The sequence below is a fragment of the Ananas comosus genome, linkage group 5 (genome assembly GCF_001540865.1).
Source record: "Ananas comosus cultivar F153 linkage group 5, ASM154086v1, whole genome shotgun sequence".
Taxonomy (NCBI): Eukaryota; Viridiplantae; Streptophyta; class Magnoliopsida; order Poales; family Bromeliaceae; genus Ananas; species Ananas comosus.
The window spans coordinates 6790716-6806140 of record NC_033625.1 but is presented as its reverse complement, the minus strand read 5'-3'; the positions used below and the strand labels follow the sequence as shown (position 1 = coordinate 6806140).

The following is a 15425-nucleotide window of genomic DNA, read 5'->3' as shown; positions in this document are numbered from 1 at the left end:
AAAAGATAGGGTCCATGTTTCAGCGCCTGAGCATTCTTGAGTCCGGATCCGTCCAAAACGGGTGTTGCTACGGGCGCCCGCAATGAATTCCCAAATTGTACCCCGAGTAACGTTAAAACGCACTTCACGGTGCGTGGGGTAGGCGTTAGCTGGGGCGAAATTACGATTACGACCCTCGGTTTCGAATTGGGTGCACTCGGGGTCCGTTGTGGCTCACCTGGAAGAGACCAACTTTTAGGTGGAGCCCACGTGTCGTCACGACTCCGCCTCACGTCGAGATCGTTTCCTTCGCCGACTCGTAATGGGGCCACCAAAGTGTCCCCCGCAAAACGCTGCATCGCAGTTCACGGTGCGTGTGAAGCTTAGAGTGGGGGATGAAATTACGATTACAATCCTGTGGTTTGAACGGGGTGCAGTTTCGGGTACGTTCAGTTAGTATACACGTAAAATAAAGACATAAAAAGAAAAAAAAAAAAAAAAAAACTGTGGGACGGAGGATCACGTGGCGGATTGTGGTGGGTTTGTTGGAGCGTGGCATCGAAGCAGCTGGGATTTCAAGTGGAGCAGCACACAGACACCTGGAACCATCACCCGAATTATGTGAAATTTAAAAATTACGAATTAAAGGATTGTGACATTGTTGGAGTTGATCTTGCATTCCGTAGGCTAGCTCTTAACCCAACGCACACATTGATTAGATTTTAATTATAAGATTTAAGGATTTGCGTTCCACGGCCCACTTAACTGGTAGGCCCCAGACCAGCGTCGAAAACAACTGTTGACAAAAATGAAAGGAGAAAAAATGTAGAGCACGAAAACAACTGTTGACACAAATGAAAGGAGAAAAAATGTAGAGCACGAAAACAACTGTTGACAAAAATGAAAGGAGAAAAAAATGTAGAGCACAATTACACCCTTTCTCGACTAGAGCATTACAATCAACAAAAATTTCTTTGTAAAATTCGTCTTAAAACAACAAAAATCTATCCAAGTCAAATTAAAGAAGTTGACCGACTTATATACATAGAATGTGTTCCTCCAACTGCAAATAGAAGAGAAATAGAGAAAAGAAGCTAAGATAGCACAGAAACTGCGACTCTCTTCAACGAGTTTGATACTTTCACGAGATCAGATTCAGAATGGCCGGCTGAGACAAATAAGCGGATGCCCACTGGAAGCCGGCATCGATCCAGAGAAGACCTTTTTGTCGTCACTAGAAAGACTGAATCCTCCTCTAAGGCCTGCGAGTAAACAGAAACACTATTAGATGGACCAATTCAATACTCAACATACAAACTAAGCTTAAAACTTATAGGGTGAATTGCATGGATAATCCCTTTACTTCCACAACATTGCGATTTAATTACACAAACTTTGCAAGTGCATTGCTGAGCCCCCATTTAAAGCCCAGAATCTCTGGCTTACATTACTCTTAGGTGCTCAGCACGTGACCTTTATCCTTTCAAATGACCACTCCGCCTCTTTTTCTTGTAAATTGACTTTCAAATTGACTAAAGTCACAATATCTCAAAAGTACAGGGCTCGATCTTATATCGATTAACTTACTCGTTTTGCAATTTGTTCGAGAAGCTGCAGGTCACCCTTTGGCGAACTAGTTGATTTCTTCAGCTTTAGAAAGATGATGGGTGACAGAGGATGACTCGCAATTTCAAGTCCCGGCACATCTGATAAGCCTGTAAAGTATCACCGTCAAAACTGAGTGTCTCTACAACGAGTATCTACATTTCTGTGTAGACAAGCAGAAGTGAAAGGCCCCCTGAGCTTTCACCATGTGGATGGTTCATTAAATTTGATTTTGGCGACATGGATATCTCCGAAAGCTCCACATGTACAATTTTTGGCAGAAAAACTTTATGCAGACAGTCTCTAAATATGCTTTTCACAACCAAAAAAAGTCCATATTATTTTTATTAAATATCTTTCATTAGCTCTTATTTATAGACGATATATCTGACTCGGTTTTTCAAATTTAACCTTTATTAAATTTCCATCTTCATTTCACAGTTAATTCTCCTAATAGAAAAGATACTGACTTCTTGATATCTATAGTACAGCAATTGATCAAATCAAACCTGCAAATTTTTCAGGACTAATTGACTAGTGTATAGTAATTAGCGAAAACTTTGTATAATGGCGGGCATGAGAGGAAAGTCACCTTTCCACAGTAGAGCAATATTATTCCTCAGTGTGGTAAGAACAGACGGATTCTCTTCCAAGTAATCAACAGCCGAAATCGCGGCATTAGCAAGATATGGAGGCAAGGAAGCAGAAAACACATAGCCAGAGCTACTCAATCGCTACAAAACGGAATTAGAAAAGTAATCAAGAATTTAGCTTGAAGGGGGAAAAAAAGAAATAAAACAATGGCTGACGACAAAACAAATCAGTACAGTTCATACTTGATGATCAACAACTCTGACGCTTCCAGTGCAGAAACCCCCATCAGTGGCCAATGCATTACCCATTCCAGCAGTAATTATATCAATTTTCTCAATCTGTAGCAACATAACAAATAAAAAAAATGTCCAGGAAAAATATCGTCATCACCTATTTACAGTATACCCTTGAAAAATCTGAATTCTAATTTACATCCTCCATAGTGCAGTTTCTTAGAAACATAACCTTAAGTTGGGAATCACCCAAATTATGACGGAAAGTTGATTTTCTATTAGAAGTTTCTCAAAGAGGGATTACTTTTGTAGTACAAGGTTATATATGTAATTTTGCAAAAATATAATTGTAAATAAATGATTGCACAGGTAAACATTTAATGGGTTATCTATACAATTGAACTCACCGGAACTCCATAATATTCAGCGAGACCTCGCCCAGAATTACCGAGCACACCAAAGGAATGGCTTTCTTCCAATATAAGACGGAAGCGATATTTCTCCTTCAATCTCACAATCTCATCCAATGGGGCCATTTGACCAGAATTCTGCGACCATTGATGAACAAAATGAATTATTAGAGATAGGGAAGGCATTGGCTTAGAACTTCAAAAATAGAAATGAAATTAATGAATTCTTTAAACTACTCTGTTAACAATCTATTTTTAAGCATCCAAATGAAGTTACTGGAAAAAGTATAAGCAAAATTTTAAATTTTTTTGAACAGGTAGCTTGCTCTATATACATATATAAAAAATTCATATGGAAGAAGGAAGTGCTTTGTGGCAAGTGCAGTTAGGTTGCTATACCAGGAAAATAGATTGTTAGCAAAAGGTCACAAAACTTGTAATTTTAATGGCCAATAAGGTGCGTTCGATCATTTAACAGTATAAAAGAGTCCAAATAAGCTGAATTTTTGTTAAAAAATTCTTTAAACTGTTTAAAACAAGATCTAGACATTAGATCTTGAATACAAAAATTGTATCATCACTTTTTGTAGGATATTCATTTTCAGCCCTTCATTTGATGTCCACTTGATGGATAAGGGAACAATACCAAAAGAGTATAAAATTTGATTTCTAGATAGTTTAAAAGATTTAAACCATGTTCAACGATGCCGATCATTGGTTTCGAAACTCTATCATCGAAAACAATCGGTAGTCAACTGAGCCGTTTACTGCCGATAGTATTCCAATCCTACCGTGTATATATATATAGAATTCAGCTACTATCCTTTTAGAAGAACGAAGGCCTTTGTCCTCCTAATTTGTTTTAGATGATAGGAATTTCGAATCGATAATCGAAACTGTTAAAGTTGATCTAGAGTATTTAAAGTATCTACAAACTAAATTTCATGAATTTTAAAAATTATTTGTGTAGTAATGAAAGGATTACAAAATCGACAGTTTTGACAGCCTATATAAGCCGTTTGCTTGTTTAACGGTGTAGAACAATCCAAACAACTTGAATTTTTGATAGACAATTTTTTATACTATTTAGATAACGTTTGATAACTCCAATCATAAATTAAACAAGTCCAACATCTATTTTCACAAGGTTATTTGTTTTTGACCATTCATTTTTTGACTCTTCAATGAACTTGATAACAAATTTTAAAATTTATGAAATTTAGTTTCTAGACGTTATAAATACTCTAGATCAACTTTAACGATTCTGATCAGCGATTCGAGATTCCTATCATCTAAAACGACTTAGAAGGACGAAGGCCTCCATTCTCCTAAAAGGATAGTAGCTGGACTCTCTCTCTCTCTCTCTCTCTCTCTCTCTCTCTCTCTCTCTATATATATATATATATATATATATATGCAAACACTATGTATAAATGCATGTACATGTGTATGAATATGCATAACAACATACAGATAGGGAAATTAATAATAAGAACCTTCGCATCTGCTTATATTGGAGAAAGTAGCTTAAAGAATTACTACATGTTAAGAAGCAAGAAAACAAAGGCAGATGGATGCACTACAAAATTGTTTCTTGGCTATGGACTTCATGTAGTTTAACTTGATAGAGGTCCAAAGAGAGACTTAAAAGTCATCTAGATATAGAAGGATCATAATGTTACAAACCTGATATATGGCTTCAACAACAATATAACGGCGTATCTTTTCTGCTCGTTTATTTCCTCGAGTCAGTTTCTCCAAAGTGTTTGCCAGTGAGGCCATATCATTGTGCTTGAAATAAACAACAGTACTTCTTGATAAATAGAGACCATTTTGCACTCCCCACTGAACACCCTCATCTCTGTAAGAAGAAAGAAAGAAAGAAAAAAGAAAACAAGCGAACAGACATGTATGAGCACCAAGAAGTAATTAAGAAAGAGAGCAAGTAGTCATTGATATTAATAGATTAAATTTGCAAATATTAGGTACAAGGCACAATATTGGTTGAATCACAATGAGTACAGCTAAAAGGAGTTATTAATTTTTTTCATGAATTTTTCTGTGAAGGTTCTTTATTTAGTGTAGAGGGAAAAGGTGTACTTACGCCACTATAATATCTCCTTTCTTGCAGAAGGCAGGAATGACACTAAAAATAGTGGAAATGCCATAAGAGTAGAGGATGGAATCTGGGGTACCAAGGAATTTCGCAATTTTGGTCTCACAATCAAGGTGAACATCTGGAAATTATGCACTTTTGTCAGATATAAAACTTAAAATCAATTTTGGTACTTGAAAAAAAAACTTTATTAAGAATAGAAGATATAATTTACTGCCATCTTTGTAGCAATTTCTGGGAGTTGGTGCTTGTTTTGATCTGGCTTTTGAACAGCCTCTCTGCTCCAAAGAGCAGAAGGTTCCAGAAACAAGGTGTTTATTTAACAACTATTCTGGAGATAATACTACGGAGGAGCTAAATTGAGCCGTTTAGGCCTCTAAAAGCAGAAAAACAAAATTGAAGCTTCTCCGGAATAAGCCATAGAGTGGATTTTAATTAAAAAAACAAAGCCACTAGTGCTTCTTAGATCAGCTCTAGTCCAACAACATTTCTGTACAAGCTACAATTCGACAAAACATGCCCTTAGCACAAAGCCATAAACAGTGGATGGAAAAAAGCAGGCTTACCAATTGTCCCATAAAAACCACGGGGACCGCAAGAACCAACACCATACTTCTCCAATGAACCAATGCATGAACCCTGCATATTAAAAATCATATCATACATTGAGTGAAATGAAACAAATAAGTAATTATACAAATGTAATGGGCGAGTACATTCTCTAAGGAGCAATGCATGAATCATGCCATTTACTTTATTATTAGGGTTATAATGGAAAAAAACAAATGAATTATAATAAGAACAATAAGATGGAGAGCTTTCTCACGATTATCTTCTCATTCGCTATCAACCCAAGGTAGTTTGCTGATGCAAAGTTGATGACTTCTTTTCCACCAATCGTTGTATGCGGTCTGGCAGCACTGCACCATGTAGTACCTCATCAGAGAAGACTATTATTTCAAATCTCTGAAACAACACCCAATTCTGGTCATACATACATCAATGCGCATGCTCACACCCACATGCATACACAGAGTGAGGGAGAAAGCCTAATTAAACAAAAGGCTAGGCCTAGTTTCAGGCTTAACTTGAAAATATTACAGCTATTTTAGGCCAGCCCCGGTCCAAATAACCAAGGCCAGGAAGGATCAGGCTGGGTCAAATGGGAAAATCTTGGGCTAGAGCCTCACAGAAGTGTCCTCTCAGTAATTCTGTTCAAAGAAAGCTTAACAAACTCATTTTCCACTATCTTAATTGTGCCAACGGAATGGATGAAATCTTGAAAGGAGAATAAGTGAATAACACACCCTAATAATCTCATCCTAAATTGCTAATATTTGCACTAATAGTACTTTTAATAAGTGGTTGCCACCAAATGATAAATACCTTCAAGAACATGACGAATTATTAAGATTATGCTTAAGTTCAACAGAAAATGCATCAATGCAAGCAGGTAGAAAATATATCCGAGATCTTTCCAACTAAAAGCATGTTTGGCTTTGTTGTAGGTTGCAGTATTGTTTGATAAAGTGTTATTTGTCTAGTGCTTTTAGGAGAAGCATTGGATTAAAATACGCACAGCAGCTTCTCTCTTCAGCAGAACTAGAAGCTCTAAGTTGGAGCTTCTGCATTTAAGGCTTAAAAATCTCATTACAGCTTCCCTCAAAAACAGAAGCTCGAGGCATTTCTGTCCACCAAACGCTGTGCTATAAATTACTCCAGTTGAAACATTAAGGGATGAATCATTTCAAACCTTTCCAAGGTTGGAGGTTCTGTTTGCATATCCTCCGTGATAGGTGGGCAAAGAGGTTCTGGCATCCATTCCTCACAAAGTTCGTCTATCTCCTGCACTTTGCAACAAGAGAGTTACTATTTGAGAAGAGCCCGAGAAAGCCAATATCTACTAACAAAGTAGACAACAAGAATTTGAAAAAGAAAAACAAGCACAACTGTCGAACACCAATAGTGCCGCCTTAGATGATAGCAAGAGATCTCTTTGGTATATAAGACTTAATACATTTGCATGCGGAACTTCTACTAAAGTATTTTGTTTCGCTGATTTAGGCCCAACAAGTTGCGAATACTGGTAGGCTTACTGGCTATGGCATATGGTATTAGAGCCATTCCCCCGGGAACTAGCATACAGTACCGGAAACCCACATGGATTCTTGAGATTTAGGCTCGATAAGTAGCCTATACTAGTGAAGTAGTTAGACTTTGAGAAGCACATTAGCTGTAGTTTCAATAAACATTAAGGGTAACAATGCATTGAGCTTACTTGAAAATTGACTCATTCGTTATGAAATTAAGATGTTCTGCTTGTTTTAACTGACTTAGAGTCACATAAATCATGTGAGATACTCTAAAATGGTTTAATAAGATAAATGATGTACCCGATTTTTTTTACGGAAAAGGTCATCGAATAATTCAAATCAAATGAATTACGAGGTTAGGCAGCAAGATAAAATTCGAAGAGTCAGTTAGTTGTTTCAAACTGGATCATTAATTATAAAGTTCTATACATTTTTTCCAAGTTTATGCTAGATGAACATAGAGTGAGATTTAATACCGAAAAATAACAAACCTTCTCTGTCAACGGCCTCTTTGGGGGCTTATAGCTCTTCCTTGTGAGCTGGAACAATATGACCACAATGAGGAGCGCTTCGACCACAAGGTGACCTTCTACCACAAAAGATCACCAATATCAACACAATCCCCTCTCCTAATAAGAAAAGTAAACAAACAAAGGAGAACTTTTCAATTAAGTGCATTGGAGCAGACTAGAACCCACCATCAATGGGAATCCCAAAAACAACCGCACGGGTCGGAGGAGCATCGTACAACGCCGACACCCAATCCCGCAAAGCTGTCGTCATGTTCATCAGGGCTGACATCATCCCTTCCACCCCACCTCTCACACAAGGAAACCTAAATTCCCAAATCCACCGAAATTTTGTATCACCAACTTAAATGAAAATTTTAGCCCCAAATCTCAACCGGTTTTCTTCGACACTCCCCCAGATCTGCAAAAACAAATCAGCATGCGATATTTCAACTCCATTGCTCAAATCAAAGCGAAAAAAGTCGCGAAATCCAACTGGGTGTTCTTAATTATACGAAACCCACGATCGGTACCCAAGCACCAAATCAGAGCAAACAAAAAGAGAAATTGGCTCATCATTTGAATTAAAACCCTAAAATGGAATTGGGTTTTCCGAATGCTACCGAACCCACGTAAATCCACACCAATATTTGAAAGGGTCAGGAACCAAATCAGAGAGAGAGAGAGAAATTGGCTCACCGTTTGGATCGAAACCCTAGCTTTGTCTCAGAAAACATCGATCTCTGAGATCTTCGCAGGGATTTTTCTACGCCGTGGGAGAGGAAGAAGGATTCAAACGGTGGTGGGGGGGGGAGAAGCGAACGATGGAAAAGGGTTCGGGGGAGAGTCCCAGCTTGTTGCTGAACAACGATTCGGAGGTCAATCACCATTATTCTGTTGCGAAATGACTGAATTGCCCTCGTCGGCTTTCCAAATAACGGGTGTTTTGGGGATCGTGATGGTGTCGGCGGTCGTAAATTTTATACGAAAAAGATATATATAAAAGTAAAACCTTAGTTTTATTAAAAAGAACAAATGAACCCCCTCAGCAAATTTAAACCCAATAAGGGTCCAATGTCCAAACAGCCCACTGAAGCCCACTGAACCGTTAAGTCGAATGAAGGAAATGGGGGTAGGGCTGGCAAACGAGCGAGCCGGCTCGCGTTCGACTCGTGTTCGGCTCGATATTCGGCTCGCTCGAGCTCGACTCGAAATTAAATGAGCCGAGCTTGAACAAAATAAAAGGCTCGAAATTCATTTCAAGCTGAGCTTGAGTATTACTCGGCTCGTTCGAATTAGGCTCGAAAAGCTCGAAAGCTCGAAAATATATATATATATATATATATATATATATATATATATATATATATATATATATATATATATATATATATATATATATATTTATATATATATAATGTATTTTAATTATTTTGGCTTTAATTTAATTTGGGCCATTATTGTTGGCCCATAAAATAAACCCAACAAGTACAACCGTGCAATTGAGCCAAACCTTAATTTACATAACACACTCTCTCTTTCAGACTTTCACTGTTGCACATAACCTAAAACATGATAACATTCAAATTCCAAATCTCAAACTTTTTTCCCTCTCTCTCTCTCTGACCCTCATCCAGTCAGGCAATCACCCTAGCTCACATTTCTTACAATTATTTTGTATTTTAAACTATTGAACATGTTGCATCAAATTATAGGTAATGTTCTATAAAAATTAAACTATTGATTATATAATATCGAGAATTTCAATCGGCTCGTTTAGAGCTCTGAGCTGGCCTCGACTCGAAATTAGGCTCGCTCGAGCTCGGCTCGAATTAATTTCAAGCCGAGCTTGAGCCTAGATTTAGGCTCGAAATTAATTTCAAGCCGAATTTGAGCTGACATAAGCTCGCTCGAGCTCGGCTCGTTTCCACCCCTAAATGGGGGTCATCAGTCACGATCTGCAATTTGGCGTAGTCAAAGGACCTTTTTGATATTTGTATTATTCAATCAAGTCTTATTTGAACAATAATTTTTAATTCTTTTTTTTCAACAGAGGCAAAGAGTCCGCACTGTCTAGTTTGGGTTTGGAATTTCATTCATTCACTTTCGTGATGGTAAAGCTTCTCTTCTTTTCTTTTCTTTTTAACTTGATTATTATACAAGTAAACTTTTGAGTGGAATTACTTGAAAAGGAAAGGAATTTTTTATTGAGTTTTCTAAATTTTTTACAGTCATGTTAAAATTAAGAAAATTTTAAGTTTGAGTTTTTATTCATGAAAACTGCTATATGTTATTCTAATTAAACTTACCACGAGGAAAGCATTACTGCTTCTATGATAAACATAGTTCGGTGTTGATATAATAGTTGTACGTTCAGTTAAATTTAAAAAATAAGATTCGATAATTTTTTTTTTTTTTTTGAAAAATAAGATTCCGTAATCTTGGTCCTCAGAATGTATAAAAAGTATAGATTTGTGAGGGTAGGAATCTATTGCAAACTTCATAAAAACCGGAAAAAAAAATGACAATGGTGTGATAAATCCAAGATCTTATTCCATCACTATCCAACCATCAGGTTCAACCTCATGACAAAAATGCTGGCACCCTCATCTTCACTACTCCTTCCCCGTGCGTCTTCAACACAAATCCTCTTCTTTTCCTTCTCTCCCTGCATACCCGATTAGCCTCTCCTCTCCACGTGGTCCGCGGACAGCACCCCACCTCCCCTCCAAATATCCCATCCATTGTCGAATGCGCCTGCAGTTGCACCCAGTGTATACCCACATTCTATGCACCACATGCCGTGATAATTAATTAAGTTTTAAAAACTTTAATAAATCTAACTTTAACAAAATCGGAATAGAATATTTTTAGAATCACAATGCTTCCAACTTTTGAACTCTTTTAAATGCCTAAAGTTTACTATTCAGAATAGTAATATTTTGTATAAAAAAAATAAAAATATATATTTATAAAAATACTCTAGCTCAGTCGATTTGAATATAAAAAAACAAAAAACAACTTCATCTATATAAAACTATTTATATTAAAATCTACATCAAGCAATCTCGTAAATCGACGGGATGTAAAATATGTTAGTGACAACTATTAATAATTTTTTTTAGATATAGAAAGTTTAAATATCATAAAGTAAGTTGAGTTTTGGGAGGGTGCGGTGTGTAAGGTGGACTTATACACCCGGTCCGCGCAACAACTTGTCGACTCTATCCAATCCAAAGATATTCTCTTCTTCCGGCCTCTTCCCCTACTCGTCCCTGTTATCTCCTTCACGCACACGCACCCCTCGCAAATCCCCCCAAAACCCTAAACCCTCTACTTTTTAATTCCTCCTCCTCTTCTTCTTCTTCTTCTTCTTCTTCTTCTACTAGTACTGGTGCGATTGTTTTGTGTCAATGGCTACGGTCGCTTGGGCCACGGGCCACGCATGTTTCCACTCCCAAGTCCCTTCTCTAATTCACCCTAAGAATCCTCCGTTTTCGCGAAATTTGTTGCTTCGCTCGGAATTGCTTGGGCACGCATTGCTAGTTAAGCCCGAGGAGCTCCGCTCCGTCGCCAGGAAGAGCTCTGTCGGCGGCGGCGGCGGAATCCGAATGTCGTGGGACGGGCCCCTCTCCTCCGTTCGGCTCATCGTCCAGGGCAAAAATCTCGACGTAATAATCCCTCTACAAGTTGAATTATTTTTGTTTATCTTCATAGTTTTAGCATTAATTCAAGGTACCATTATGCTTTGTTTGGCAACAAGGCACGGTAATTAACGCGAATTGAAAATGACACGAAGGCACTGAAAAAAAAAAAAAAAAAAAAAACTTGAAATTGATGCGGTATGAATCCATCTAACACGAACATGATGCGTCACGGACAACATATGACATGAATAAGAATTTTTTAAGCTCCAATTGCAGACATTTACACCAAATTTCAAGGTGACATGAGCAACACTATTGTCGAACACGACGTAGACTTGCAATTGAATCACTACCCTGCTTAGGTGATATAGCGCCCCTTTCATTTTGTTTTTGATCTATGCAGACCTTTACTTGAAGAACCACCTGTTCTTCTTCTCTAGGCTTTGTTGTAGCCGCAGCATTCTTCAATGTTATGTACAAATTTTTAAAATTACCCATTTTCGTACTTTTGTACTTTGATGGCGTACTAATCACTTGACAATATGCTGAGTTTGGTTTGCTATTTATGTTTTTTTTTAGATTTCCGTTACTATGTCTATCTTTTTTGTTAATGTAGTCGCCCTACGGTCCCTACCTATTGTTTTATTCTGCTTTATCTTGCTTATTCAGTATTAATCTTTGGCCTTTCATCATGCTACTCAATGCAAAGGTGTTTTCTTTTGCTTTGCTTTGCTTTGCTTTGGTTTCTAGGACGAATTTTGAGGAGCCCGTGTTTTTCTTTGGGCCTTATTGATGCCTAACTCAATCTTGACTAATTAGCAAATTCTAAGGTACCAATATGTCACTGTAGCCTTAGATCCTATATAAACAGAAGGAGGTGGTTTAATATGCTGTTGTTTTGGCTTCCAAGAACTTTTCGAGTAACCCATGCTTCTTTTTGGATTTTGGTGGTGTACAAGTTGACTGATAAGGTGAAGAAGCACATAGAAGACAAGGTAGGAAAGGCCGTTATGAAGCACAGCCACCTCGTCCGGGAGGTTGATGTTCGATTGTCTGTTCGCACTGGAGAGTTCAAAGGTCCCAAGCTCCGTCGATGCGAGGTAACAAGATTACCATTTATCGCATTTGCTTCCTTCACAAATGTTCTTGTGTATTTTATATGCGGTGATTTGTGTTTGGAATGAACAAAGTTGCTGAATTACCTCATTCACTGCCATTTGCTTTTTTTCTTTTAAGAAGCTTTATGTATTGAGCACTCAAATTGGTTGTCATTTGTATAATTGTGTTTGGGATGAGTGATGGTATTGAATTTAACATTTTTATACCTCATTCATCACCATTTATCAAAATGGTTGTTCGCTAGCTTTAATGTGTTAGCACTCGAATTGTTTTGGAATGCAAGGTTACTCTATTCACCAAGAAGCATGGAGTGATTCGTGCAGAGGAGGATTCAGACACGACGTACGGGAGCATAGACTCAGCTGCATCAATCATACAGAGGAAGCTGAGGAAGATTAAGGAGAAAGATTCGGACCACGGGCGGCACATGAAAGGGTTTAACCGTCTTAAGGTTCGGGAACCAGAGATACAGAGTGTTCGGGAGCCAGAGGTACAGAAGGTTGAGAGGGAGGATGAGGAAGAAGAACAGGATTTGGCTGCTCCAGGTCTCGAAGAAGAGGATGGAGAAGTACTAGACAAGGTTTGTATTCCCAATCAGCGGTCATCATTTATTCCCTTTTCTTTTCAGTTAGATAAGTAGAGCTTGTGCCTAATACTGATGATCCATAGTTGATTTAGCTAGTATTATTACTCAGTGCATTGTTCCCTTGATTAATATATATATATAGTTTCATTATTGTTTAACCCATTTCTCTGTTACTGAAACAAAGAGTGTTAGTGGAAAGTAGAAACTCATTATAGAACTTCTAAAATGTTCATTTTTGTGAGTAGCTGTTTTTCCAAATCTTTTATAATTTTGAATGCTGCATAATTCTTTATATGTTCCTTCATAATATGTAATTGAAAGAGATTTTGGATACTTCACGTGAAACAATTGATTCTGAATATCCACCAGACTAAACACATTGTGCATGTAGGGTAGAGTTCCAGAAATAAGAGTTCAGCTAGTTATTATTAGATTCAAACTAAGTCGCACTTGTGATATAAGGAACTTTAGTTGATGATCTTTCCATATTGCTCCAGAATTTATGTTTTAAGAACAGCATTGTAAGGAAACAGCTTCTCCAACTCTGCCATTGTTTGGCCTCTTCAGAGTATGATCATCTTGACTGTATGAGTCGTTAGTACCAGCAATTAATTAAGGCATCAATGAAGTTTTATTTTATTCAAAATGAAGACAAAAGTATTGTTCACAAGGTTAACTGAGCTGTTCAAACGGAGGTCTGCTTAAGATGTAAACTGCTCTCTTCTCTTCAACTATCTTTATGTTTATTAAATTTAAGATGTGGTTATGTCAGAATGAATGTTTCAGCTTGTTGATTTTTGAAATAGATTGATATTTTTCTCATGTATCACAATTCTTTTCTGCAGTGTGGCAACCTTTTTAACAGCTTGGAATAATAATGCACCATTCAAAAAATAATATGTTGTATTTGACTGCATACTAATCTATGTTACACTATGATATGTGCTTTTTATATTTGGCCATTGCGAGCCTTGGGATTTTTTATAAGGAGAGAAACAATAAATACGTCACGACACATTTCAGTTTTGAGGTCGGGATCAATCTAGTCTGGTTGAACTTGTTCCTGTTTCTTGGTTTGCTTGAAAGGTATCCATATCTCATGTAAAAAGGAGTCATAGACCAAAAAAAAAAAAAAAAAAAAAAAAAAAAAGAACTATTATTGAAGTTTGCTATTTTATAACATTTTTTTTTAGTGATAATTCATCCAATGATACTCTTGAGCAGCGGTACGAGTTCTTCTCCAAAGCAGCCATCTTATTCTTTCAAATGTTGCGAAATACTTAATTTCAGGTTGTGCGCACCAAGTACTTCGACATGCCACCTTTAACTGTTGAAGAGGCACGAGAGCAGTTGGAGAATGTCGATCACGATTTCTATGCCTTCAGGAATGAAGAAACTGGTAAAGTTATATTGATGTATTGCAATAAAAGAATATTGACACCTCTTAAGTTGTAGGTAATTTAGATATTAAGTCCGTGAACTTACGCTTTCAATTTTTGTATATGAAGCCCTAAGTTAGTATATTGTTTGATTTGGAAAAGGAATAATTGTTTGGTTTTGCCAAAACTTAACATCTTAGCCAAACAAAATCACCAGGACCATTTAGTTCTGAGAAACTTGATAGGCTTTTTGAAACAAACAACTTGCTAGTTGAGAGATTCACTGAGAAAACTTGAAGTTCAGGACCCAATTGACTATTTCTAGGTAGTCGAAGTATCATTTTCCCCTTCCTTTTTGTTTGTGATAATTGACAACTGTATTCTCTTCTAGGTGAGATAAACATCTTATACAAGAGAAAAGATGGAGGATATGGCTTGATAATACCTAAGGATGATGGCCAGGTTCAGAAAATCACAGAAGAGCCTGCAAAAGAAGAGAAAACCGTGGCCGAGCAGTTAAGTGGGTGATCTTCATGGGAACACTGCGATTTGTAAATTGTAAACTCTTGTTATTCCAAGTTAATTCCCTTAGCTTTTAGGTCCCTAATGCAGTTTCAAGGGCAATTTTCGGCCCTTTTTTTCCTCCATGCATCAGGAATATGGGACTATATGTGAGAATGTATCTTGGAAAGTTTTGTTATAGTTGCAATTACTACTGATAATTGATTGCAACTGCTGATAATTGTACTTGTACAGTTGGTGTTGTTTGTGGTAATAACCTTAGAAAAGAAAAAAAGATATGCTTTGCTTTTGTTACCCAGTGAATTGACCAATGTTCTTCATCAGCGTTTTTTTGTCATCTATGTGTATATATAAAAAGAAGGGAAGGTGTTTTCCCAATTTTCGCTGTGGAATCACGTACTGCCGCTTAATGAAAACACAGTATTATAACTTTTGTTCATTGGGTACGCAGTCATCTCATTATCATAACAATCATTATTCGCGAACACCATGACTACCTAACAATCTTATAATTATCTCATCAATTTTAGATAACTTATTAGAATTGTCTTAATCAGTTTTATGGCAACTCTTCTTCTCTCTGTCTTTGTTTATTTCGTTCTTATGGCTCGCTATGAATGTTATGACATGATA

At 37.2% G+C, this 15425-nt stretch overlaps 2 protein-coding genes across 2 annotated transcripts; one reads left to right on the top strand and one right to left on the bottom strand.

The window, feature by feature from the left end:
• LOC109710954 (long chain base biosynthesis protein 1b) lies at positions 852-8408 on the bottom strand. The gene is made up of 13 exons (XM_020233779.1): positions 8239-8408; positions 7729-7960; positions 7522-7616; positions 6691-6782; positions 5764-5857; positions 5504-5576; positions 4926-5058; positions 4508-4682; positions 2819-2959; positions 2421-2516; positions 2177-2318; positions 1567-1694; positions 852-1241 (listed from the first exon to the last, which is right to left on the bottom strand). The coding sequence occupies exons 2-13, from the start codon at positions 7832-7834 to the stop codon at positions 1074-1076; spliced, it is 1443 nt and encodes a 480-aa protein (XP_020089368.1). The 5' UTR covers positions 7835-7960; positions 8239-8408; the 3' UTR covers positions 852-1073.
• LOC109710851 (ribosome-binding factor PSRP1, chloroplastic) lies at positions 10788-15095 on the top strand. The gene is made up of 5 exons (XM_020233631.1): positions 10788-11210; positions 12146-12286; positions 12589-12885; positions 14182-14290; positions 14662-15095. Exons 1-5 carry the CDS (start codon positions 10953-10955, stop codon positions 14796-14798), a joined length of 942 nt encoding a protein of 313 aa, XP_020089220.1. The 5' UTR covers positions 10788-10952; the 3' UTR covers positions 14799-15095.

Coding starts and splice junctions, on each gene's coding strand:
- LOC109710954 (XM_020233779.1), bottom strand. CDS start 7,834: ATGATGTCAGCCCTGATGAACATGACGACAGCTTTGCGGGATTGGGTG. Junction 5,577..5,763: donor TAGCGAATGAGAAGATAATC/GTGAGAAAGCTC, acceptor TTTAATATGCAG/GGTTCATGCATTGGTTCATT. Junction 1,242..1,566: donor TCGAACAAATTGCAAAACGA/GTAAGTTAATCG, acceptor GTTTACTCGCAG/GCCTTAGAGGAGGATTCAGT.
- LOC109710851 (XM_020233631.1), top strand. CDS start 10,953: ATGGCTACGGTCGCTTGGGCCACGGGCCACGCATGTTTCCACTCCCAA. Junction 12,886..14,181: donor ATGGAGAAGTACTAGACAAG/GTTTGTATTCCC, acceptor ACTTAATTTCAG/GTTGTGCGCACCAAGTACTT. Junction 14,291..14,661: donor CTTCAGGAATGAAGAAACTG/GTAAAGTTATAT, acceptor ATTCTCTTCTAG/GTGAGATAAACATCTTATAC.